Below are 24,951 nucleotides of genomic sequence, written 5' to 3'. Positions count from 1 at the left end.
TGTTCCTGGCTGTTGGCTGCGGTGCGGTGCACTTACTGCACTGGCTGCTACGGTGGACGGGTACTGGCTCTGCGGTGCCGGGGTCTTGGGGGGGTTGCTTTGGTGCCCTGGTGCCCTGGTTCTCGTGCTGGGTGGATGCCCGTGCCGTCGGCGGTGGGTGGCAGTTGTACGGAGCAGCACACGGCGAGAGCCTCCGAATGATAGTCCAACGTCCGTGGTGGCTCGTGGTGGATCAGCCAAAGAAAGGGAAAATCCCTTCCATGCGGCCACTGGTGCCAAGCATCAATTCCAAACAGGCCCTTTTGCTCACACTCAGCGAGAACTCCTTTCTTCAGGGCACGAGCAACTGTGGACCAAGTGACAGGGGACGGCACAGACAAGCGCAGACACAGCGATGTCATCGTGTTCAGCCGTCTATGTATGTACCTAACCTCCAGATGTCCGTCACGCGTTCACTTTCAGCTTCATCAAACACACACCGGTGGTAACGGGTGGCATCTGCTGTTTGCAGGTTTGTAGGCTGCCTTTCGCTGACGGGCACCAAGACGTGCAGCTGGGCACTTAATTACGCTACACAGCACTGCAAGACCAAGCAGGGTATGACCCGGGTGAGAAGATGAGAGGGTGAGAGTCCTGCCAAGTTCATTTTCCATCCGCCATTCTCACCCGTCCGATGCCTGTGCTGTCTGTACCCGTGACGCCTACTCATCCAACACTACATCCTCCAGTCCTAACCCCTGACTGGCGGCGTGGGCATGGCTTTGCCTCGTTCTGACCGGTCTTCCATGATGTGAGGAATGTGCGGTACACCACAGTCCATCCAAAAACTACAAGGTTATATATATGCATCTGTCAGATTCTAGCGCGTCGCGTTCAAGAGGACACCTGTAGCTGCCAGGACGAGGACCAGGAGCGCTAGGCGACTGTGATCAAAGAATGTGGCCAGTGCCAAGGACCACGTGAGGTCACGTGGTTGTGGTGGCTACTACACACCGCGTTTGTTGCTTTTTGGAGGCTGATGGTCCCATTTATATGGTCAACACGCTGTCGCCGGGGTCACAGCCTGAAAAAAGCTCTCAAATTGCACCTCATCCTTAATTCGGTACGGAGGACGCACAAGGGGACGCCCAACGCCTAGAGTGCTCGGGGAGTCAAGCCGTAGGAGTGAGACTTGCTCGATCCTTTCTACTCGTTCTGTCAAAATCCCCTCCCGGGCAGGAGGGCTGCTTTTGGATCCCTGTGCCATATTGGGGTCAGCGATGCTCAGCCTGTTAATATTCCTGCCAGCTGGATGCAAATTGGTGATCTGGTATGCTGTCTTAAGATTCTGACCACACCTGATGCAGCCTCCCGGTGCCAATTATAGACCAGACGCCCTCCTCCGCAATTTAGGCCGACTCAACGGGCTACTAGGCTCACTAGGCTCACTATGAGGCCTAGCGAAGGCCCCTGACACCAACTACTTTGGCCTATCGATGTCGTTTTCTGAAATTTGTGTACTCCGTACAATAATCTGCTGTCCATTCATCTCCGCTACCTCTTGACGGCGAAGCTCGCGCACCCGCACGCGTACTTAGCTCATAAATTCTGGAGGCGTGTCGTCCGTTGCATACACTGGTCGGCCAATGGTCCGTAATCTCACCTCATCGGCGACTTCTTGACTCGGAAATAGAAGTATTCGACGGAGGACGTTACAATCTTTTGTCCCAGTCATCTCACACAGTTCTTCATACGCCTTGAATAATTTTGTCGCCTCATGCTCATACATCCGCATGCAACCTCTCATCGTCTGTATTCGGAACATACGGCGCTTCGTAGGTATAGACTGTATCGGCGGGAGAAGCTGTACGAAACAATCGTCGTACTGTTCCAGGAAGTTGGGACCGCATTCATCTTTAATGAACTCGAGCACTCCGTCTTTGAGTGCGTCAAAGTTGTCTGGGAAGCGGAACCGAACAAACTTAGCCCATGCAATTACATCCTCTGTTTGATCCTCATGTACCTCGTAGAAGCTTCAGCTCCTCTACCATGATATCATCAAACGCCTCATGGACGGCGAATGTCACCCACGCCTGGTGTCTCCATGTTTGCCCTTTTCTAGGTCCATTCTGTGCCTCGTCACCACAGAATTGCGCCCATGCACACAAGTCTGGATATGTAGCGAAAGATCGACGGCAATCTTTTATCCTCCCATCTAGAGTGAAGGTATAATGTCTTTCATATGGTGTCGCGGACAACGCTTGAATTGGAAGACTCGATTTGTGGTTTTGGTGTTAACTTTAGTCGCAGCACGAGGCTGAGTATCAAGACATCCTGTTCTGGCAGCGACGCCCTGCTGCAATGCTGTAGTCAGAATTCTTATCCTCGACCTCAATATGACTGTCAAAGCTCTTTTGATCCGTGAAAACTCTCTCAGCACCAGTACGACACGTCACGTCTCCGCAGTACCACGTTGATAAGGTTGTTGCGCCGTGTGCTTCAAGGTGGATATTAGTAACGAATGTGTCTGGAAAAGTTGCTCCGCACTTAAAACCTGGCACTGCCAACGGTTAATGCTAATGTAGCATGCACTGTTTCACCAGAAACAAGCGCTTGATCTGACGGCCAGGTTTTGCTTACCCGGTATATTCCATCTTCAAGCTCCCTGGTTTCGTGCGCACTAGCGACACTCTCGACATCTCCTGATGGGCTCTCCATGACGCAGCCCATGAAAGTTTCCCATTTATGTTGTGGACGGTCATCGTGCTTAGACGTGGAGGCCGAAGATGACATCGACTCATGAATCTCCGTGGTACTTCTGGACGTACCTAGCTCATTGTGCTCATCAGAAGCTAAGTGATTTGGGTTCGAGCGTGGGGTTTCTTCTTGGCCGAGATATGTGACTCCATCGCCATCCTCATCGTGGAAGCCATCAACGTCTTCATCTTCATCCTCGCTGTAGTCCTCCGCCCCCACTATCACTAAGCAGCTCACTCTCGCTATCATCTGTCATGAAGTTGGAAAGAGGCCCAGTGAGTCCAGATTCATCGTGACGACTAGCTACTTCGGTGTAGTCCAGATCGACAATCACTATGTGGTAGTCCCGTAAGTGCTGTCGAACACTAGTTCTGTTGTCAGAGTCAATGATAATATCACACATCTAGCAACGACTCTTAGTAGCGTTGGCTTTATGCCTGTTCTTTTTAGCCGGGTATAAGCCCTGTTCACAGTCGAGTTTGGGTCGAATCATGGTAAGTTCGAAAGTCTCTGTGATTGTCGACTGGACCTGAGGCTAAGTGGGCTGAAGATTTTGTTTTCCGGATTGGCTGTGTACATCCGCGGACCGCATATGGGGTTCTTCGACGTGGCGGCGCCCGGCGGTGAGCTGATCTTGAAGGCTGCTGTAGTAAAAACCTCGCGTAGGTATTTGAGCCATGGCGGGCTCGCGATCTCGGAGTTGTTGAAGATAGTAATATGCGAGGGCGAGGGGGGCTTTGAATGGCTCGGCTGGCATGAATATCGACCCATGATCCTTCGAAATATGATGGCGGATGACGGAATCCGAGGAGTCACAAAGGCCGCAAGATTTGCAGCCCAGTGGTTCTTATCAACGCCATGTACCTCTGTGAGATATCGAGTAAGGTAATTGAATCTGCATGGCGCGCCACAAATCAAGATCCTAGCTCTTCCCAGCGGCATGGAACTTTGTACATGGAAGGCTCTTTGTGGTAATTGCTGGAAGGAAGTTGACAATGCAATTGAGAAGGAGATCCAGACATTGTGAAAGAATTGACAAAGTCTTGTTCGAAACTCTGAATGAGAGACTAGGGTGGAAGAGCAGTGGAAGAGAATGTAAAGGAAAACGAAAGGCGTAACTCTCCTGCCAGAATTTTTCACTTGACTATGTGTGACTTCGATGCGATACTTACTGCCTGGGCGAAATTGACAGGTGAGCGCACTTACAGCTCGAGTGAAACGTGCAGCGTGAATACACTCCACTTCATACCCTTTTGCATCGAAATGAGATTCGTACCATTCGAGGATATCTTCCAGCCATTCATCCCTGTTCAGTGCTATCCATGCGAATGACTGCACAGGGGGTGGATCTCGAGTTTACCGTTGATCTCGAGAGTAAAAGGATGTGTATAGCTGTCCGTGGCGGTGGCATTCATAGCACGGGGCCAATACTGCCACCGTGGTGAGATACCATCGTTGTGATGGAAATGCTATTGCCGTGGTGGTGCCGATGTCGTAGTGGGACACCGTTATCGTGATCGTAATATAGCCGGGTGGTGTTACCGCCGTGGTAGTTCTAACGATGAGACATGTTAATTGCGTTGGTGGCTTGCTCATTGTTAGTCCATCCAATTGGGGAACTTATAAAATAGCATTTATCTTCCGGTGGACAGTGATCGAGCCAAGTGTCCTGGATATTGCCTGAGACTGCTCGATAGGTAAGCGCTGGTGGCAGTGAGGTTCCGTCCGCACAAATGCAAGCAATTAGGGTCATCCAAGTCCTGTTGCTATCCCGGGCGGCTCCTTGTAGCTTTCCTTGATCCTGCCACGCTTTAGTGAAGATCCTTCGAATCTTTTGTAGTAATCCAATGAGAATGCCCTTTTCATCCATAATTATGGACGTTTTGCGGAGCACAGTCGTATATATTCCACTTCTCTTGTAGAAGATTGAAGAAATGGTTTTTCAACCACCAATTATCCGCCTTTTTCCGAGAGATATCGAAGCCAGACAATGAAGTGGGTTGTTTGGGATAGCTGAGAGCTAAATAAACTGGTGTGTCGCGTCGGTCGTAAGGTTGGCATGTCAGGGCTTCTGAACAATGGGACACAGCTGAAATGGCCTTTCTCGACCTCGCGAGAATAGACGAGAAATTCTCAATCGCATCGAACGTTGTATAGCACTTCGAAAGGAATACGTACGGCACAGAGAATATCCATCAGACAAAAGCCCGTTGCGTTGTTGTCCACCGCTCGATGACTCCCTCTCTGCTAACTTGTTTCTCATGCCGTGTTTTCTACTTGATGGCGCCTCGCTCTACTAGTGTCCTTCCCTCATGCAGGACAGCTTGCGTGCCCCGGCACAATAGGTACTGAGACGTGATAGTATTTCGGTACTGTTGGACAAAGTGTCAGGAATGGAGGAGCACAGAGTATCGAAAAGGGCGCGCGAACTAGCTGATATCTCTATATAAGCTATCGACGGAGACTCAGCGCATGCAGAACACAAGAGGTTCGCATGCGTTGCGCAGTTATGGACCCCTGAGCCAGGCAGTCTTGGCATTCATGACACAAAGCGAGAAGTCCAGTTTGTCCCAGGCCACTTACCGCTGATTTTATACGCAAATGTGCGAATATTATAGTGATTACGAGGTAGCCCACGGCGTGTAAGCTCGTCGATATATTTGAGAAGTCGCTCTTGCTGGGCTCGAGACAGGAGACTGCATTGCTCGCGGTAGTCCTGTCGGGACTGGATTTGGCCTTTTCTCCGTCTGGACAGCGTTGTTCGATACAATTGGGTAGAACTATCGTCCTTAGTCGATAGAGCAGCGCACTGAGCTTCTGAATCCATCAGGTTTGACTGAAGGTTGTGGATGGACGCGTCTCGAACGTGCCGGATACTGTGGGGTGGTGCACGCTGCGGGGAGACCACCTAACGAGGGTCTCCAGGGGGTGCCAAGTTCGTCGGGATCCCTATTGGCCGTGGTAGGAAGGCCCCACCTATGAAAAAAAAATCAGTTTATATGTTTTTCAAACTCGAAAATTTCTCAACAATTTGTCCCAGGACCCCTGGCGCAACGGTAGCGCGTTCGACTCCAGCACGGTATCGAAAGGTTATCTGTGTATGTATCTCTACGCCCAAGTAAAATTCTTCCTTCCACTAATTAGTTCCTTTCAGTCAAATCAGGTGGGGTTCATCTTTGTCTTTTTGCTGCTCTCCTTGTTTCTAGGCTTGATGCGGTACGCCGAATTATATTCTTTTGGCACCCTCTGAAAACGGGTAGGATTGTGACTCTGTCTGATCCTTTTTCTCACTTGATATCTCTTCAAGAGCGGAAATGGGGAAAGCCTTCCTTGGAAACAAATCTACCGAAGATCATCCTTCCTTCTAGCCGACTTTGTCACAATAGCCACCCAATGTGGACCTGTCGCGCTCATTCAAATTGCTCGCTGGTGTCGGAGTTGGAGTCTTGCAGTGTTGATCTCCCAAGTCGCCTGGAATCTAGAATGAATATCGCAGTGAGGCAAGCAATCAGAAATAAAGCTTGCCGGTAGGCCGGTACTTGTCAGCAAATAACCATCACTCTGTGATATGTGGGTAGCTTTTGAAACTCACAGCCAGAATCCAGAAAGGAAATCCAAGAAGATCACCGCCCCATTCAATCCCTCTCGCCCACGCAGTCTGGATCAACGGTGTGCCGATCAGGCGTGTGAGTTCTTCAATAATGGAGAGAAGCGCGTAGACCCGCGCACGATAGTCTTTTCGGAAGAAGTCTGTCATGACAGAGACCATGGATATTCTCGCTCCGAACCCAGCGGCAAAAATTGACAAGCCTGGATAATCAAAGAATGATTAGATCATTGTTGTAGTATTGATGAAAAAGAGAGACTCGATAACGTACCCACGAACATCAGCCCGACTGTATTCGCAATGCCAATGACGAAAGCTCCGCTGGCAAGGAGTCCTAAGCTGCATCTGGCAATGAGTAGGTCCACACCTGTCGTTGGCAGCGCAGTAATACGTTTCAAGCCGATGGCTCCAAACGGCAGAATCACCAGAAATACTGCGATGTTGACGGAGTATATGACAGTGATGAGGACTGCAGTCTGGGAAGATCCTATGTCAGTGCAATGGCCTGATGAATTGAGATTTGTTCACACCTTTGAGAGAGGCCAGTTAAATTTGAACGAAGCATAGGGCAAGAGGATGTCGATGCCGACCGTTCTGAACTGTGCGAGAAATACACAGGTAAGTGCAGCCAGCATCCTCCGATCTTTCAGAACGAGTTGATAGACGTGCAGTACGGAGGTGATTTTATCTTTCAGTGTTGTTTCAGAGTCTTCCGCAGAGATTGAAAGCTCCAACGAGCCCGGTTGTTTCGTAGACGTATCAGGGAGGGTCTCTGGCATCCAATAAAGGACTGGAAAAGATGCCGCTAGTCCGACGGCGCAGAAGAGATACGGCAGCCAGAGGCTGTGTTCGAGGGCAACAGATGCTATGCGTGGCCCTGCGGCACCTACGCAGAGCATTGAACAGAAGACGATGTAAAAGGTGCGGCTCCTGTATCATGTCAGCCCAGCTACGTGGCAATAGTGTAGCTGACCAACCGTGTCTGCGGCGTGGAGACATCGGCAGCCATGGCGAGGAGAGTGGCGAATGACACGTTCGGGCCACCGCCTATCAGTCTGAACAAAGAGTTGATCCAGACGACATAGATGGGGACTTTCTCCCAGAGCAAACCTTCAAACCAATTTATGGTTAGCGAACGCTGGAAGCAACATGGGAGATAGCTTACAAGTCATCAGGATCCAGCCCAAGCAGCATATCTCGCCGAGTTCGCTCAGAAATAAAATCAGTCGACGGCCCTTTCTATCAGACATGTATCCGAAAGGAATAGAAAGAATCAAGGCTGTGGCAAGTGTCAGTCATTGTGTGCAACACCCAAAGCAGTTTTTCACCCTGTACTGACTGGGGAGGGCGTCGAAAAGCCCTTGCCACCCGCGTATCTGGGCCAGCTTCTGTTGGATTGGCCTGGTTTTGCACCTGCTCTCCTCGACTGGGCCATGGTAGTATTGTTGGCAGATTGCTGACTCGTAGAGGCGGACTGTGGGTACAGCCTGAACACTTTCTTCAAACTCCAGGGAGACCATGAGGAAGATGAGATAGACAATCATGGGAATGCGGCTTTTCCGAGAAGATTCCCATGGTTTCGGGTGGTTTTCGTCCTCGTCGCGCTGAACATCGTGCAGAAGCGGTTCGCGATCTGTAACACCTTCGTCTGCGGTGTCTTCATGTTCCGTATCATCTGGGACTCGACCTTGAATCGAGGTGTGGGTATGCTGGGCCATCTGAAGAAATGTGATGGTATATCTCACTAGTGAGTTGCACAACTTGGACTGGTACTTTTCGGCTATCGATACTCGGTGCTTAGGCTAGCACGCTAGTAGGTCATGATGAGGATGGAAAAAGGGTCTCAAAGCTGACGCCTGATTGTCACCCGGGCACCCAACTGTCACTTGTCCTGAAGGGGGGGCCCGTGGCATCGTGGGCGTCCTTGGTTGTCTGTTGTTGGGTGTCAAGTAGCCGGTGGCATTTGCGCTGGGGCCAGTTGGGCATGCGGCTCACCAGGCAGCCACCAGGGCACCTGAGAGACGGCTCACTAGGCTAATCATTAGCCCCAAATGCTTAAGTTAATTAGGTCCAATAGTGGGTGTAATGGAGGCATGTGAAAAGCTTGCCTGCAAATCGCAGCACAATCCCTGGAGTTATGCCACCTTCTCTTTGGCTCTGGTCTTCAAACAGACTTCAGCTTTGCACTTAGCCAAAGTTCCGCGCACGGGTAATCCCGCCTCCATGAAGTAACGCGCGACCTTGGCTGATTCACATCATGGCTGGAACCCATCTGCTGAGGCTCAAAGCATTGTTTCGTAGCAGGGCGGGGTCGGCAAGATGTCGACCCCATCATCCTCGCCGGCCTAGAAGGGACACACTTCCACGCCCTCACAAGGTGACGCGCCCGACATCGCGCAGTCAGGCGCAGGAGCGAGAATGTTAAGATAGCTTAACACCCACACGATCCAAGCCACGTTTGTCACGAGACAGATTCAAACTGCACTTTCCAGTTTTCTTGCAGTTCATAAGAAGCACAACTACTGCCCAGATGTTTTGGCTGTCGTCAATCCTCTGGCCTAGCTTCTCGCTGCGTCACACGTCTCAGACGAACCCAATGGCGCCAATGATCCCATTGCCACAAGATCATAGCGCAATTGTCATTCTCGGAGAAGGAATCATTGGGCTTTCGACCACTTACTACATGGTCCAAGATCGACTGACCGAGTCGAATCGTCTTCCACACATCGTCATTCTCGACTCTGAGTCTGAACTCTTTGCAGGTGCCTTGGACGGTGACACCGGCATCATCGGGTTTAAACACGAAGCTGCGGAGCTGGCAACATTGTTTTGAGAGCTCCTAAATAGCTTGAACGAAGATTTCGATGGTGGCATCAATTATCGGCTGCAGTGACATCGTTGTGAGAAGCGCCAGTTCCTAGGAGCATGCGCCACCAGGATACGGCAAAATTCTCGATCGTCCGGTGCCTCGTTGGTTCACAAATGCCACAGGTTACCATTATCACTGGAGAACCGGCCCTGACTTGACTGCAAGAATGTAGTCTATGGTTGTCCGTGGCACATGAGAGTGAGTCTTAAATGACTGTGAGTTACTAGTGATAGTTGGAAGTTCTACAAGTGGCTTCGGGAAAAATTCGAGTCGCTGGGAGGTCAGATTATAACAAGTTCACTCACAGCGGGGTTTTCCATCAATGGCCACTTGAGCCACCAACTTTCAACATGAACTATCAACGTGGAGGAAGCATGAATGCCATGGAGTTCGACAATCTCGTTATCTCAGCAGGGCCGTGGAGTCCGCGAGTGCTGTCTACGCTCTTTCCATGGTCTGAGATATCCATCCCTTTTGATTTGGCTCATGCTGCCGGCAATCACCTGCTTGTCAGGGCTCCACGCTGGAAACCCGAAGATGATGAGGACGGATGTGACCAACTTTACCTGGCCGGGATTTTGAATCGCACCCTAGACATTTCGAGCTATTTAGGAGGCACTTTCTATGTCGGCGGCTATGACGGATTTGTGTACCAGAATCTGGACATTGCCAGGGGTGAAGCTCTCGAGGTGATCAGCGTGGGGCGTTGTTATCGACCAATGGTCGAAATGAGACATCCCGTCATCACCCAGCTACCACTGGAGCAACTCATGGGTCCACAAAAAGTACCGAGCAATATCAAAGGATCCTTCTATCTCAACACCGGACACGGAAGTGATGGCATTACGCTTGGGCCGGGTAGTGGGAAGGTCATGAGCGATCTCATTGCTGGCAGGAAACCTGCTGTCGACATCTCAAGGCTTGGTCTCACAGAATGAGAAGGGAAGGCAAAAGTGCACGGATATTGTTGTCTGGTAACTGGAATGAATAGGTGGCGCCGACGCTCGCTCAGCAATGAATAACCATTGACTTTGGAGCACCGGCCGTAGTTCCTGGCTTTGTGTTCAGAGAGACATGCATCCCGCGCCAACGAAGCTGCACTCGATGACGAAGAATGACGGTGCTCAAGTTGTAAGCTCTTATTGGTCATGGCAAAGAAAACTGGTGATAACGGTCATGCTCGACAAGCGGACCATTTACGAAGACTGCAATGCTGGAACCCTTGTTCATCCTTCCCTCGAGCGGGGAAGCCTGCCTTCCTCTGTCGTACAATTGACGGCACTTCTGCCGCCAACAAGAGTTTTGACCATCCCCATGTCACACACAATCACTCTTACCGCCCGGAAGATCAGTGCAATAGTGCCCTGACCTAAGGTACAGGCTGCACCGGAACTGGTAACGAATTTACGACGGCAATCAGCGAAATGAGCATCATCTTGGGGTCCAGAGCTCAACCCCTCAAACGCTTGCGTTCTGTGTGGCGGTTGCTGGCAGGATCCGTTCAACAGGCTTCGAGCGTTACAGCGACAATGCAATACTTAGAACCTTTGGAGCTCTACAAGGAAAAGCCCTACCTAATCAACATTCCTGCAGAGGCCCTGCCGCCGGGATTGGCCACGAATGAGAGTTACATCCCCTACCCCGGGATCGTCATCGAAGACATGCGAGGTAAAGAAAACAACTTTACCCTGGACCGAAACGGATTCGCAGTGTTTCGAGATGATCGCCAGCACGAATCTGTTTTCAAGTCGTCCGCTATTCGGGAGCGCCTCGGCGTGAATTTTTTGGGATCATGCTTGAAGTACGATGAGTATGATGATTATGCCGTGGTGAAAACGAAGTATCGAAAGGCGTCGGAGGACTTCTTGACGCATCTACTGGGTGCTGAAACGACAAAAACTTTCACTCATGAAGTCAGGAGGCGTCAGCAGTCCTTCCCAAAGAAGCCAAGAGGCGACGACGGGAGTCCACAGCCAATTCAAGGGGTACATGTGGGTATGCTGCCACCATTGCCTTCTTCCGAATTTGCTGTCTGCACCACAGCGGAATACTGACATTTCGGCGTGGTAGATTTCACTCGCGACTGGGCTCTGCGAAGAATGCAGATGGTTTATGGTTCCGAGTTCGTGTCATGGGCAGAGCAAAGACGATGGCAAGTGATGCAGTAGGTGGGCGCTACCAAACTTGTGCTGAAAGCCAACTCTCTGACCGCGCCATTCTGTAGCACTTGGCGCCCCCTGAAGGGTCCCTTGTTCGACTGGCCACTGGCCGTGTGTGACTATCAGTCTGTCAATCCTCGATCAGATTTCGAAGCTGGGGACAACATATATCCTCATCTGCAATCGGAATCGTTTTTGATCTACTACAGCGCTCATCATCGGTGGCATTATCTCTCGGAAATGCAGCCTGGCGAGATTCTGGTTTTCAAAAGCTACGATTCGCACGGCTCTGGCGATGTCGCCATTTGTAAGGACCTGGCCTCCTCGACTTTCATGAGCGAATGGCATGGTTGTCAACACCAGCTGACTTTTCTACAGGCTGCCCACATTGTGCCTTTGACAATGAACTCGCCCCCTCGTCGGCGGCGCCCAGAGAAAGCGTCGAGACGGTCAGCTTTGTGGTGTACCCCGACTAGACCGACTTCTAAGCCACCAGATCGGGCGGAAGTAAGGACTTCAAGAATAAGTCCTCAGACAGTTAGTCCCAGCGTTGAGCAGCTGCATTTTCGATCATTCTCACAGCTTGCATGCACGCTGCAATTTTCAGGCCTTGGTCCTTGGTCCAGTGATCCGTGTAGTGCAAGAAGCATCCGATGTGTCCAGCGATGTAGACAATAACTTTGTCCAAATTAATCGTCCCTCCAGCCTGAGAGTACGAGTCGAAGAGCGCGGCTGTCATGGTCCGGGATATTGTGCTCACACCGACGGACTGACGCCGGAAGAAATCGAACAGCCATGCTTCTGCTGCAAAATGAGCAAGATCGATGTATGGCAGAGCATACGTTGTGAACTCCCAGTCTATGACGTGCACAAGAAGTTTGGGCTCAGAAGATACGTCGAATGTCGAGCCCGTGTCCTCTGTCACCTGAGATGGTTCGGCGCGGAGCCCCGGTCCATTGCTCCTCTCCATCTCGCCACCGCCTGTCAGGCGAATCATGAAGTTGCCCATCCTTGCAACTGGTAAGCTTTTATGCGTTGCGGAATCTTGACACGAATACAGTGTCTTAAAGAAATCGTCAAACACGAACGCACTCACCAGAAGTCACCCATCACAAGCGTACCGCCATCGCCACTTCTCACCAGCTCGTCTCCGTGCTGCTTCAGGATCGCGTGAAGCTGCCGCTTCCGCTCAGATTCCAGCTGGACTCCACATAGTTCAATGCACCTTATGAAGTCGCCCAGTGTCGTCAGATCTTGAATCTTCCGTGACTCGAAGTGGTCGAAACGACTGTGCAGCCCCAGTCGCATGTTGCGGCCAAGCGAATGCAAGCTGAAAAGCCAGGTCCCTAGAGCTCGAGCAACATTGACCGCGGCCCGAGCCTTGAACGGATCTGTGCCCACCTGGCCAACAAACTGGGCGCAGTTGATGGAGGACCTGGAATTGAGATGGCCAAGATCGCGTTCTGGACTCAGATCCTCCACTATAATGAAATGTTCATCCAGATCTGCGTGCAGTAACTTGGGCAGGCTGATCTGAACGCCGTTTCGTGGTGCAGAGTCGAGATGCTTGGCGAGATCAGTCAGAGCGCGAGCTTCGAAGGCCTGGCGCCGGCTACTGAAGCTGATTTCCGGGGTCAGAAGAATGTTGTCAGGGAAGTACTTGAAAATAGCGCTTTTCGGGGGAAAGGACTCTCCAGCGACACCAATCGCTTCGAGTGGCTTGTGAAAATGTAGCCTGAATGTGTGGTTCGTGGAACCTCCCTTGACTGGCGTTACTTTTCTGATGGTGGGAGAAGGGGTCCAGGCAGAGGCTGCCGCAGATCCATGAAGGAATCGGTAGATGGCATTTGCAGAGTCGAGCCCCGTAGTTGCTTTTGCCGCAGACATGATGGAGGGTTGCAATGCGGGTGCAAGCGAGGAGAGTTTGCTGATCTTGAGAAGTCGAGCCCGTCCAGCTAATACAGTCGGTGCTTCCAGCACATGAACCTGTGTCTCCCGCCGACGGCCAGACAGTTGGATCTCATAGGTTGGAAAGACTCTGCTATCCGTTCTAGATGCGCCCTGAACGCACCAGAAACAGGGATTGTGCTCACCGAGTCCGATGCAAAGGCTATGCACCTTGAAGTCCTGCCCATGGGAAACGGTGCCACGTCAGAGAGGTTCATCTATTTCGCATGTGGGGGGCTTTGCAGAGTGGCACTTATAAGGCACAATCGGATGCAGCCTCACCGTGGTCCTCTCGTTCGTCTCCAAGATCCGATTTGAAGAGGTTGAATTTCACTCTTAAAAGCAAACACGCTCTCAATGTCTGCCTCTAGGTTAGCTCGTGGTGGCTATGCCGGTGTGGCTTCTGGTCGAAACTCGTCAGTGTGACGGTGCTGAGGTTTACCCAAGAATCTTCACCTTACATTTCATACAGACACGCCGGGCGATCTGCGACGATGGCGGCCTTGTCTATAACAGGCGAGAGCGGGTCTGCCGGCAGTCATAGGTCGCAGTCGATGGGCACAAGCACCGCTGATCTGGCCGCGATCTCCGCTGGAAAAGCTCAGCCTTGGAAAAAAATCTGGCCCTTCAAGGCCGAGAACTATACTGAGGAAGAGCGCAAGAAAATGCTCTGGCTGGCATGGAAACCAGATCCTGCTAAACCGGACGAGAGACCTTGGAGACAATGGATGTCCCGGTCCAAAACTACAGTGGTAAAGCGTGGAACGTGGTGAATGGTAGTGGTGGTGGATCAGGCTTTTCATGTTGACAAACAGTCGCCCCTGTTCTCGACGGCAAGAGACTCTCGTTTTTTTTCTTCAACACTTTACCGTGTACACATCTTTGATGAATTGAAATGTGGCGACGATCGGTTCCTCCTGTCTTCTTTGTCGGCGAATTCCTTTCAGCCCCGTGTTGAACAGGCGTACGGCTGGAGGCGCCAGTGCAAACTCGCTCCCCCCTCCCCCCGGGGCCAACTCAGTGTCCAGTAGAATGTAGCGAGTCGTGCGCCCCAGCCCTGCGAAAGAACTCGAGAGGCAAAGAAAGCAGCCCAAAGAGTGGAAACAGTTCGCGCCTTGAGATCCAGGTTACACGAAGGGTATTTGGGCTGGTATGTAGGTATATTGGCTCTGCCCGCGGTGTAAAATTGCGCATGTTGTCCATCTCCTACGGTAGCAAGTAGAAAAGCTCCATGTCAATTGTTTCGTGTGAGATAGAATCATGAGGTTCATCAAGTTCCGCTTGTTTCGGCCTCAGACCAGACCAATCGATGGAGACATTCTGACCGAAAATGCCACAACAAAGGCCGTCGTTGGCACACCTGGCCTGACCTCAGCGTCGCACCGTCCAAGGCCCGAGATTCAAGGCACCGATGGGGAGACCGTTGTTGACTCGACTCCTACCCAAGATCAAACGATGAGTGGCAACAATCACCGTTCTGTAACTGTGCTTGGGAGAAGAGACTTGCCTTTGACACAGAAACTATGGAACATGGCGGTAGATCAGTTTATAGACCAGTTGCAGTCCAAGGACAGAACTGCTGTCCTCGCATGGAAGAACAGTCAAGGACTTTCGGTGGAGGACATTGACTGCATCCTTGCGCCTTTGAAACAGTCGTATCTCAAGGGGAAATCACATCGCGTGATGAGAACTGCATACCCTTTCCTTGATCACTTGAAGTCCTTCGGCACAGTGGTCGACGTGTGTATGCAGGCGGACCCGACGCCAGGTGCATTAATATGGGGGCTCGTCAGGCTGGTTCTGGAGGTGTGTTTCTTCCCAACCATCAAAGCGAGGAGTTGATGTACTGACGGCCAATTCGCGATGTATAGATTTCCACGAGATCCATCGAGCTCTACGAGTTAATTGAAGAGATGCTGGAGTCGATCTCCGCGCAGTTGCCTTTGTTTGAGGCCTGGCTTCGCCTCTTTGCGGAATCGGATCACACTGAAATCTCGGAATGTGTTACTCAAACATGCTGTCAATACCTGGACTTCCTGGTCAACACCATCAACTATTTTCGGTCTTCTCAAACAGGTCAGTGCGCCAGGCAATCGGGACTGAGAAATATATCGCGGATTACTGACTGGGAGACAGTGAACATGTTGAAAGGAGCAACGCTACCAAAGTTTCGAACAGACTTCTACAAACGCCGAGAGAAAATTCGACGCCTCACAGACCATTTAATGGTGCAGGTCCATACGGCAGGTCTTATCGCCCACGACAACAGACATCGAGAGCTGCGCGGGCTCATCACAAGCGGAACTTCCACCTCTACAGGGGATCCTTCGGATGTTAAGCTGCCTATGTACTTCCTCCAAGAAATGCTTCGCAACAGTCGGTTCTTCGGCAGGAAGGAGGAACTTGCAAGAATTGAGAAGGCGTTACAAGAAGATACGGCCCGTATGTCAAGTGTAGTACTGCATGGGATCGGTGGTTGTGGAAAATCGACTTTGGCTCTTGAGTATGCGTACCTGAAGATGAAGGAGTACGATATCATCGCTTGGCTTCATGCAGATTCCAAGTCGAAACTGGAGGATCAATTCAGCTTGTTCGCGATGAAATGTGGTCTAGTGGAAGAGTCCAAGAGCATGGATCGCGTCTATGAGACGGTTCTAAACTGGCTAGCGACGTGTTGTAAGTGAAACCTGGCGCCACAGAGATCTGCTAAACTTTCCCTCTAGCTTTCAGGTGGTTGCTGATCTACGACAACGCCGATGACGCCGATGTCTTGGCCGCGTACTGGCCAAAGTCTACCAAAGGATCCGTCATAGCGACGAGTAGAGATCCAACGATTAGACGAAGTGGACTCGCGGCGGCAGGTCTCAGAGTTGGAGTCTTCGAGCTCAAAGAAGGACGCAACTTTTTCAAGTCACAGTTGACATGGGAGGAAGATCTGGAGTCATCGCCAGTGGAGGTTTCAGCCATCGACGAACTGGTTTGCGAGTTTGATGGACTACCCATTGGACTATGCACCGCTGCGGTGTACATGGACACCAAACAGTATAGTCCGTCAAGATTTTTGCGTCTATACAAGCAGAGAAAGGAGGCCGTCACCACGCTGAAAATGCCAAATGTTGGAAAAACTCTCCAGACGCTCTGGGATGTGTCCCTCGACTCGTTGACTAGGGACGGGGAAGACTACCTCTGCAGATTGGCCTTTCTGGATCCGGACAGTATTGCCATGGACCTGTTCGAGGACGAGCTAGCCACGGTGACAGACGATCCAAACAAATCGGCAATGAGAACCGGGGAGGAATTATTCCACGACGCCCTTGCAGATTTAACAAGCAAGTCGCTAGTCGAAGTGAATAGAATCGCGCGAACAATCAAGTTGCACCGCTACCTTCAATCAGTAATGCAGGCAAGAGTCAAAACGGATGATACAAGACATGAGCGCGTTTTCAGAGACTGTCTCTCTTTACTGAGGGCAAGGTTGCCTCGGACAGGCTTCGGCTACCATCGAAAACCTCAATTTTGGGACATTCGCAGGGCACACGGGCCGCATGTGGATTTCCTTTCGGCGCGTCTGGCACCAGATTTTACCGATTTGACAGCGACGGCACTTCTCGAACTAGTATCAGATCATATTTTGTAAGTACTTTCTGTCGAGGAGCTGGGAATTCGCTTTGCTGACCATTCGTTAGCTTCCACGTAGAGACGTGTCAAGTTGACTTGGCTTTGGCAATGCTAGACACAGCCAAGAAAATCATGAACGGGCGCAACATGGACCAGCGAACTCTCTCATTTCTTTTCTACGTCGAGGGTCTCATCTGCAATGACACGAACCACCTAGAAGAGGGAGTGGAGAGCTTTGGTAAGGCGCGCGATCTACTCGAGGACGCGATGAAACAAGAACCCCGGGTTCTAATGGACACGAAAAATCTTTCGCACATTTATAGTTCCATGGGCAACACGTTGACCAGCTACAACAGATTTGCGGAGGCTGAAAGAAGCCATCGAAAGGCCATCAACCTCTACCTTGAAGCCAATGAGATTGTGGAAGAGCGTCTTGGTCGACTATACGCCAATCTGGGATCTTGTCTCCTGTGGAAAGGCGACCTGATAGCGGCCGAGGCAACCCTACATAAGGCTCTTCTTCACTATGATCGAAAGCTATGTTGTACCTTGTACGCCTTGGGCAACGTTTATCTGGCACAGCGGCGGATCCAGCGCGCATACGAAGTGCATTTAGAGACACTCGAAATCTTCTCGAAACGTCTAGGTCGCTCTCATCCAGTGACAGCTGACTCCTGCTTCAAAGTCGGTCGCATCCTGTCGATGGAAGAATTCCCAAATGCCAATTTACGTCGTGCTGAGGCGTATTTGCGAAAAGCACTTACAATCTATGAAGTGTGTGCTTCAAAGGCGAATCAAGACTCAGAGGTCCTGGTGGCGAGGGCTCAATTCAAGTTGGCGACAGTGCTGGAAAGGTTAGAGGCCAAAAAAATTCTTCCGATTGAAGATGGTGACACAACTCGTGTTGATGCTGTCATTGACCCTGGCGGTGGTGGTGGCACGCTCGATCTTCCTGGCGGCGTGGCAGCTGGTAGAGAGTCGTCAGCTATGCTTCGGGAGCGCGGACTGCTGACCTTACGGACGAGGCTGGGACGGGATCAGGCGATTCCAAGCGACCCGGATGGTATCATGCATGCTTTCGATGGGCTTGTGTTCTATTGGAGCAGATAGGAGTTCGGTGGAGTTTCAGAGTGGTGCTCTCGTGACAAGAGGAGATGCGACATATCCATGAGAAGAAAGTGGAACATGGTCAATGTAAGTCATTACAAAGCTTTCGGTTGCAGCACTTTGGACGGCGTCTCGTTTCCTTGAGATTCGAAGATCTGCTGTCTGTTATTCTGCATATACTCCCTCCTCGCGAAGACGCGAAGAAGCTGCTTCTCGCCGGCAGCAGGGACGACGAGTTCATGCCTTCACGCGGTGTCCGGCGTGAAGCACTTCGCTGGCGTCGCGGGGCGAAACTCAAGTGTTCTCAAGCAGGAAAGCGCGTCCCGATCCGTGTTCACGAAGACTAAAGGACAGTATGAACCACTGCCAACGGATTGGGAACGATCTTTCTGTACTTGGAACGCGCCTAGACCTTAATAACCTTGAGTTCTGGGCCGCGAGACGGTAGGGTCTGAGAGCCATTTCGAGGGCTGCAGCTGACATGTGTCCAAGAACAGCAAGTAACGAGCAAGAGGGAGACTCAATCAACCGTGAGAGCCTGGACTAAGATCTAAGGTCTAACTCAAAGAGTTGATCGATCTTTTGCAGGAGCTCGGAATGGAAAGGACCCGTGTAGATGCATGGACACAACGACGACAAGGCTGTGGTGTCTGTCAGGAATGGCTCGCCAGCAAACTATCCAATAAGTATATTGCCTATCTATAGGCGCAGACGACAGAGATTCCGAAGCTGGAGAGATTCAGAAGGCAGCCCGCGACCCGTACGCTTACATATATCCAGCCCCTGAGAGTCTTAGCACCCCTTGTCCCTGACAGCACCTCTTGTTCGTAATATTTCTCGAATCATGATTACGAATTAATTCAGGTAAGTATATATTAAAGTAATTCCCCAGACCTCTCTTCCTACTAAAGTTAGTAGAAGATATTGTTGAATGATAAATGGATTTTCAAATGTGAGGCTATTATGATATGAATTAATGCCGATTTCGGAACTTATACATCTTTCAATGGAGGTATTAGACGTGCTGATTCCTCCCTCGCAGGTAAATCTGCACCACCCACAGAATAAGCCCGCATGTTGCTACGAAGAACAGCCTTTGCCACAGCAAAGTTGGGCGCGGAGAAACATGAGACCATTGCGTCCCTTGAGTCCGAAATGGAAACCATATCTTAGGTGATGTCGCTGCTGTACCTGGAGAAACCGTGGCCGGAGCAGCTTCGGGCGAAACACTGTCATGACTCTTTTCACTGGTGGTAGCGTCCGCGCCAGCATCACTGTCGTCATTGTCTCCAGAGTCGACGGTAGGTCTAGGGATGACATTTGCTCCTGCCTTACGAAGCATGTTTGCGATAGCGTGATGATTTTTGTGCAAGGCAGCTTGGAGTGCGTTACCGAAATCACCGCCCTGAGCGTTGACGTCGGCGCCCGCCTCGAGTAGCCGCTTCACGATCTGCTGGTGTCCTCTTAGGGAAGCCGCCTGAAGCGCGTTACCGAAATCACCGCCCTGAGCGTTAACGTCGGCGCCCGCCTCGAGTAGCCGCTCCACGATCTGCTGGGAAGCCGCCTGGAGCGCGTTACCGTACTCGCCGCCCTGAGCGTTGACGTCGGCGCCCGCCTCGAGTAGCCGCTCCACGATCTGCTGGTGTCCTCTTAGGGAAGCCGCCTGGAGCGCGTTACCGTACTCGCCGCCCTGAGCGTTGACGTCGGCGCCCGCCTCGAGTAGCCGCTCCACGATCTGCTGGTGTCCTCTTAGGGAAGCCGCCTGGAGCGCGTTACCGTACCAACCGCCCTGAGTGTTGACGTCGGCGTCCGCCTCGAGTAGCCGCTTCACGATCTGCCGGTGTCCTCCCTGGGAAGCCGCCTGGAGCGCGTTACCGTACTTACCGCTCTGAGCGTTGACGTCGGCGCCCGCCTCGAGTAGCCGCTCCACGATCTGCCGGTGTCCTCCCCGGGAAGCCGCCTGGAGCGCGTTACCGTACTCACCGCCCTGAGCGTTGACGTCGGCGCCACCTTCAGCCAAGATGTTTTTGACTAAGCTTCTATAACCACGAAGTGATACCATATACAATAGCCCCGCATCCATGTTTGCTTTCAGGGATTGACGCTCGTTACGTGTATGAATGGTACTGAGAAAGCCTTTCCACCATTTGAACCAGCTATTGGCATCCCTTAGCCACTTTCCGATTTCGGCGCCGGCTTGTCCAGCTGTATCTTCAGCTAGGACTTTTTCTGCGTGGTCGAATATATGACTGGCTGCGTACCCTAGAAGCGGGTACTTGCGATGCTGTTCTTCATATACCTCCTTCGCGTTCGCAGCTATAATGCCGGCTTGTTCAATGTGCAACCAACAGCAAGCCCAGAGACGGTAGTGGCTAGCACTCACAGGATCCGGCTCCAGCGCCGGGTCCAACTTCTGCAGCCTCTTGTTCCGGAGAAGGAAATCATTAACTGATAAATGAATGAACTGCACAGTTGTCGAATCCCCGCGTCGTATCTCGACTAGGCCTTTGGATAAGTGCTCGATGCTTCGCTGTATAGAATCGTGGTCAACATCGCCCGACTGACTCCACAACTCCTCGTCTTCTGCTTCAATAGCAGAACAAAGCTCTTCTGGCTTCAGTGGCCGTTGGGCAAACAATACCCACTGTAACATGAGTACTGTCTCAGCCATGTCTTTATCTTTCTTAAATAGAATTCCGAACACCTCTTCTAGCTCGCCTGGGATCTCCTCTAGCACTTTCCGCATGGCCTTTCTCTTGCCCTGCATCTTGAGGGAGGCTTTGTTCAGTAGCTTAATAACAAGGACAACCCACATGAAGATCCCATCCGCCTTTCTCTCGATCTCGGCCTCGATTTCGTCATCTCGTTTCGCCAGCTTCGCTTTGATATATGTTGCAATATCTTCCCGATGGTCGCAGTGATTCTCGACGATCAACTCCATGCACTTTGTGATTCTGAGAGGCGGATGATGGCGTCTAGAGAGACAGATTCTCAGAGCGACGTCAGATTTCTTTGCATCGGTGCTCAGTAATTCGAGAAATTCTACCACGTCCTGAATGTCTGTCTCATTGCACTCGTCCAGCGCATCCACAAAAAGAAGCAAAGGCTTTGATTTCCACTGTTGGATTACTGAAATGATGAAAGTCTTCAGTTCTCCTTGTTGCCATTCCCACCCACGGCCTTCACTGGTGATTTGCTTCTTGCGGTAGATATGGACAAACTGTTCATACAGCAGGTCGTCTTTGTCCAATAGCTGGTATACAATTGACCGTAGCATACCCAGTGGAGTCTTCTCTAGGGTATTTCCTCGCGCGTTGAAGAAGTACGCAACGATTAGATGATCGGAGAATTTCTTTTGACAGTATTCCAGCGTATGTCTCATCAATGTTGACTTGCCCGCTCCCGGCTTTCCTTTGATGCAGAGCACTCCATAGTTATCCGTCAGATCTGTGCGATCCCGCCATTTCTTAAACTCGGGGGTATCAAACAGCCAGTTGCACGTGTGCTCGACAGCGGCGCTTATGTCTTGCTCGCGGGTGTCCATCCCGCGGAAGCCGAGGGTGCTGAGGCAAGCTGCGAAGTTGTCAGACTTCTGGAGGCAGTAGATTGTAAATCTAGCAAAGGGTGCACAAGCCATCCTTTTCATTTGGCGGGACTCCGCCTTTGTTGCTGTCCTGGAGGTACATTTTGAGGTTGTGCGCTGTCAAGCCTTGGATCACAGTATGGCCTTGAACGTCTCCGCGCGATTCAAATCGAGGGCTCGAAGTGTCCATAGTGAAGAACTCATTGACATGAAGCTACTCGGAGGTTTAACTCAACGTAAGCATACGCGTGCGCCCTGGGATAGAGCCGTTTGAGCGTGCATCAAAGGGTCGTCTCGTGGAGATGTGAAGCGCAGCCGCCCAGCTCGCCGCAGATCGCAAGCAGATCGGCTGATGGGGCGCAGGTTCTAGAACACGTCGCAGGACAGCTGCCTCACCGCTCAGCTAAGGTGCCCTTTCCCCCGCATGCTGCTTCCATTCTGTCTCTGCCTGTTCGAGGAAACGAAAATGAAGGGTTGTAAACGACCACTGCTTCCATTACCTACGGTTATCGTATGGTCGAGCCTAACGATTTACGGGAGGCAGTGGGTTTATCAATTTTGCTCCTACACATTTAAGCCTTTCCCTATTATCTATAACTTGCAGCTTTCCTTCGAGTTAACTGAAGGTCAAACTGTTCGAGTTTCCAGACATGGTCGTATTTTGCAATATATTCTTCCCACGAACAGACCCATAATTGTAAAACATCAGCCTTGCAACCGGCTTGGACGCGCCTTCCAGACGGTAGTCGTAGTTATCCGCTGCCCTGATCGTCTCGTCCGCTGTCTGTGTCTTCGCCACCTCTGCCGTTGGTATCACCAACAGCAGCTCCTTCGCGTATGCCGCCGCGGCACTAGCCGCGTACGGTTGCCATCTCTTGTTCTTATGCGAGTCTGCGTAGTCACAGATACCTCTGATAACGAGGCAAGGAAAACTGTCTATTAGCCCAGCTGCTTCCATCTCGAAGCATATTATTCCTTCTTCCGCTGCTATCCGGTCTCGAGTCAAGCCATGCTTCACTCCTTCGTTGCCGGAAGCGATGTTGCCGTAGTAGATCTTCGGAGCCGAGCTAGTTCGAGGCGGGAGCCTCTCGATCACCTGGTCTGGATCGCACTCCTCACATGTCTCGCCGCCGATGTGTTCGTAAGCGGCTTGGTATAGCTGATCGCACTCAGCACCTTGATATCCGAAGGTTTGCGCCATAAAAGGCTTATTTGCCACCATTTGCGACAGGTGCTCGGCGAGACTATCACCCTCTATCATATGCTTTGTCTTGACGTCTTGCAGCGCGTTGAGCAGCACCCGTGGTGGCTTGTTGAGTGACCCCGTTCGCTTGAAGATACCCCCTTTTTCTATCTTCCCAAAGTCCCACTGCACTACCCCGCCGTGTTTTCCGTCGGGCTGGTTGACTACCACGTCCCCGAGTCGCATATCCACCTTATTGCTCCACACGCCTCCGCCGACCCCAACCATCAGTCCAATCTTTATCGGAAAGCTGCGGAGCATGTCATTCGCGACCGTTGCGGCTGAGTTGTTGCCCATCATACCAGCGGGCAGGCAGGCAACGACGACGTTATGGGCCCCGATCCTACCAAATGTGTAGCTGTTCTCATCGCCTTCGACGGTCGGGAGGGGATCGTGGACGTCATCGAGCATTGCCTGAAAGGCTGCTTTCTCAACCGCTAGAGCGCATATAATTCCGATTGCGTAGTCTTCGGGGGTTCGCGGCTGCGAGTGCCGTGCGGATAGAGGTTGTGGCATTTTGCCTATGTATCAGTCAAACCGTTTGCTTCGCAACCTGGTTGTAGGGTTGAAGGAGGATAATAATTTGCACGGCGTGCAAGGAGCCATCGTCGAGCCTTTCGATCAGAGGGGCTCGCGTCGTCTCGAAGGATGGTTTGGCTCGTCCCGTGACCTCGCCACATGCCCAGTAGGCTTCTGCCACGCCGACAAGTGTCATGTGAAGTCGTCGGTAAGGAAAGCACTGAGGTTTGTGATATTGCGTATCACGTGATGTGATAGAGCCGCCCTCCTACTCACAGGATGGGATTCTTCTGTCTCGTATTTTTCGTGGCTCTACGGACAGCGCCAGTTTCGAGGACTTTGTTGCTCAACTACTGACACACTGACACTGTGCGGCTGATGGCCGGAGCCTAAATCCGTGCTGGTGATGGATAATGCATCCATTCACCATTGACCTTCTCTCGAAAAGCTGTGTGCTGACGCTGGCGTCAGGGTAATCTTCCTACCACCGTATCCGCCCGACCTGAATCCGATCGAGCTCTTCTTTGCTCGGTTGAAGAAGTTTATCAAGAAGCACTGGATGTAGTATGAGGACCTACATTATGATGACTTCAGCGGATACCTACAATGGTGTGTAGATCGGGTGGGCCAAGATCAGGAATCGGCACGGAATGATTTCAGACATGCAGGAATTGTCATTAACAGCTGAATCATCCAGATCACATTAATCTTCCAATGGGATATTGTACAAGCTATTTCACAATATTGATGTTCAGGTTCATACCACCGATACTCCAGAGCCGAAATCCTTGTGCTGACATGTTCGCCTGCCTTCCTCACTCGTTATATAGATGTTTAAAATACAATTTGATGTCGCACACAAATCGCCGAGCTATTCCGACTGGAATCCCCTCATCCACCAGGAACTGCCAATTTCTATCCTCATGAGGATGACCCAGACCAAGCATGCGGTCTTGTACAAGGCGTTCTGCCCCGACAATTGCTTCTTTGTAAACGGCGCCGTCGTAGCGTGACTGCAGCCATGTGCTTAATTATGTACAGCAACATCATGGTGACCAGTAACAACAACAGGACTTAGCAGGTCTGCAGATCTGCCCCCCCACAGCAGTTGTCGACGATGAACCGGCGGTCAACTGTTCAGGAAAGTGGTTGTTGATGGTAACCGGCACAGGCCCTGCTGGAGAAAGAGCTCGTGCCGTGCGCTTGCGGGCATTTGCCCTTTCTGCTTCGGCATAAAGATCTTTGCGAAGGCCATCGGGGATATCGGCGTGTGAGTCAAACTTTTTCCCTTCAAGCTTATGCTTCACGAGTTGTCGAAGATGTGGAGTGTACAACTTGTAGTGCGTTTTCTCAGGATCTTCATCTTCAATGAAACAATTGAGTCCTTTGGGACAACCAACGGGACATCGCATTTTCTGGTACACTTCCGTCCATGTTGAGGCTCGCCCTTCCGTCTCTTCTTCGGCCTGGAGGCGAGCGCTTCGCTCTTGAAGCATTTGCTGGGTGGCTGAAGACCGACCACGTCCACTTCGTCTTGCGATATTAGTACCAGTTGGTGATTGG

The 24,951-nt window shown here is 51.4% G+C and overlaps 7 protein-coding genes across 7 annotated transcripts; 3 read left to right on the top strand and 4 right to left on the bottom strand.

Moving 5' to 3' along the window:
* Positions 1 to 6,292: 6,292 nt before the first annotated feature.
* On the bottom strand, positions 6,293 to 8,061 carry AYL99_09077 (hypothetical protein; the record flags this gene model as incomplete). Its single annotated transcript, XM_018840585.1, has 6 exons — positions 6,293 to 6,546; positions 6,615 to 6,819; positions 6,874 to 7,273; positions 7,321 to 7,453; positions 7,509 to 7,622; positions 7,683 to 8,061. The coding sequence occupies 6 exons, from the start codon at positions 8,059 to 8,061 to the stop codon at positions 6,293 to 6,295; spliced, it is 1,485 nt and encodes a 494-aa protein (XP_018690332.1).
* A 1,501-nt stretch (positions 8,062 to 9,562) lies between these two features.
* AYL99_09076 (hypothetical protein) lies at positions 9,563 to 10,150 on the top strand (the record flags this gene model as incomplete). Its single annotated transcript, XM_018840584.1, has 1 exon — positions 9,563 to 10,150. One exon carries the CDS (start codon positions 9,563 to 9,565, stop codon positions 10,148 to 10,150), a length of 588 nt encoding a protein of 195 aa, XP_018690331.1.
* A 591-nt stretch (positions 10,151 to 10,741) lies between these two features.
* AYL99_09075 (hypothetical protein) lies at positions 10,742 to 11,847 on the top strand (the record flags this gene model as incomplete). Its single annotated transcript, XM_018840583.1, has 4 exons — positions 10,742 to 11,207; positions 11,283 to 11,376; positions 11,437 to 11,678; positions 11,750 to 11,847. The coding sequence occupies 4 exons, from the start codon at positions 10,742 to 10,744 to the stop codon at positions 11,845 to 11,847; spliced, it is 900 nt and encodes a 299-aa protein (XP_018690330.1).
* A 62-nt stretch (positions 11,848 to 11,909) lies between these two features.
* Positions 11,910 to 13,258, bottom strand: AYL99_09074 (hypothetical protein; the record flags this gene model as incomplete). Its single annotated transcript, XM_018840582.1, has 2 exons — positions 11,910 to 12,381; positions 12,468 to 13,258. 2 exons carry the CDS (start codon positions 13,256 to 13,258, stop codon positions 11,910 to 11,912), a joined length of 1,263 nt encoding a protein of 420 aa, XP_018690329.1.
* Positions 13,259 to 14,578: 1,320 nt separating this feature from the next.
* AYL99_09073 (hypothetical protein) lies at positions 14,579 to 18,046 on the top strand (the record flags this gene model as incomplete). Its single annotated transcript, XM_018840581.1, has 5 exons — positions 14,579 to 15,124; positions 15,190 to 15,394; positions 15,455 to 15,994; positions 16,042 to 16,951; positions 17,005 to 18,046. The coding sequence occupies 5 exons, from the start codon at positions 14,579 to 14,581 to the stop codon at positions 18,044 to 18,046; spliced, it is 3,243 nt and encodes a 1,080-aa protein (XP_018690328.1).
* Positions 18,047 to 19,058: 1,012 nt separating this feature from the next.
* AYL99_09072 (hypothetical protein) lies at positions 19,059 to 21,680 on the bottom strand (the record flags this gene model as incomplete). Its single annotated transcript, XM_018840580.1, has 1 exon — positions 19,059 to 21,680. One exon carries the CDS (start codon positions 21,678 to 21,680, stop codon positions 19,059 to 19,061), a length of 2,622 nt encoding a protein of 873 aa, XP_018690327.1.
* Positions 21,681 to 22,242: 562 nt separating this feature from the next.
* AYL99_09071 (hypothetical protein) lies at positions 22,243 to 23,385 on the bottom strand (the record flags this gene model as incomplete). The annotated part of the gene is made up of 1 exon (XM_018840579.1): positions 22,243 to 23,385. One exon carries the CDS (start codon positions 23,383 to 23,385, stop codon positions 22,243 to 22,245), a length of 1,143 nt encoding a protein of 380 aa, XP_018690326.1.
* Positions 23,386 to 24,951: the final 1,566 nt, after the last annotated feature.

Source organism: Fonsecaea erecta (genome assembly GCF_001651985.1).
Source record: "Fonsecaea erecta strain CBS 125763 chromosome Unknown Scaff8, whole genome shotgun sequence".
In the NCBI taxonomy this organism is placed as follows: domain Eukaryota; kingdom Fungi; phylum Ascomycota; class Eurotiomycetes; order Chaetothyriales; family Herpotrichiellaceae; genus Fonsecaea; species Fonsecaea erecta.
Note: the sequence above shows the minus strand (reverse complement) of the source record. Positions and strands in the feature narration are given on the sequence as shown.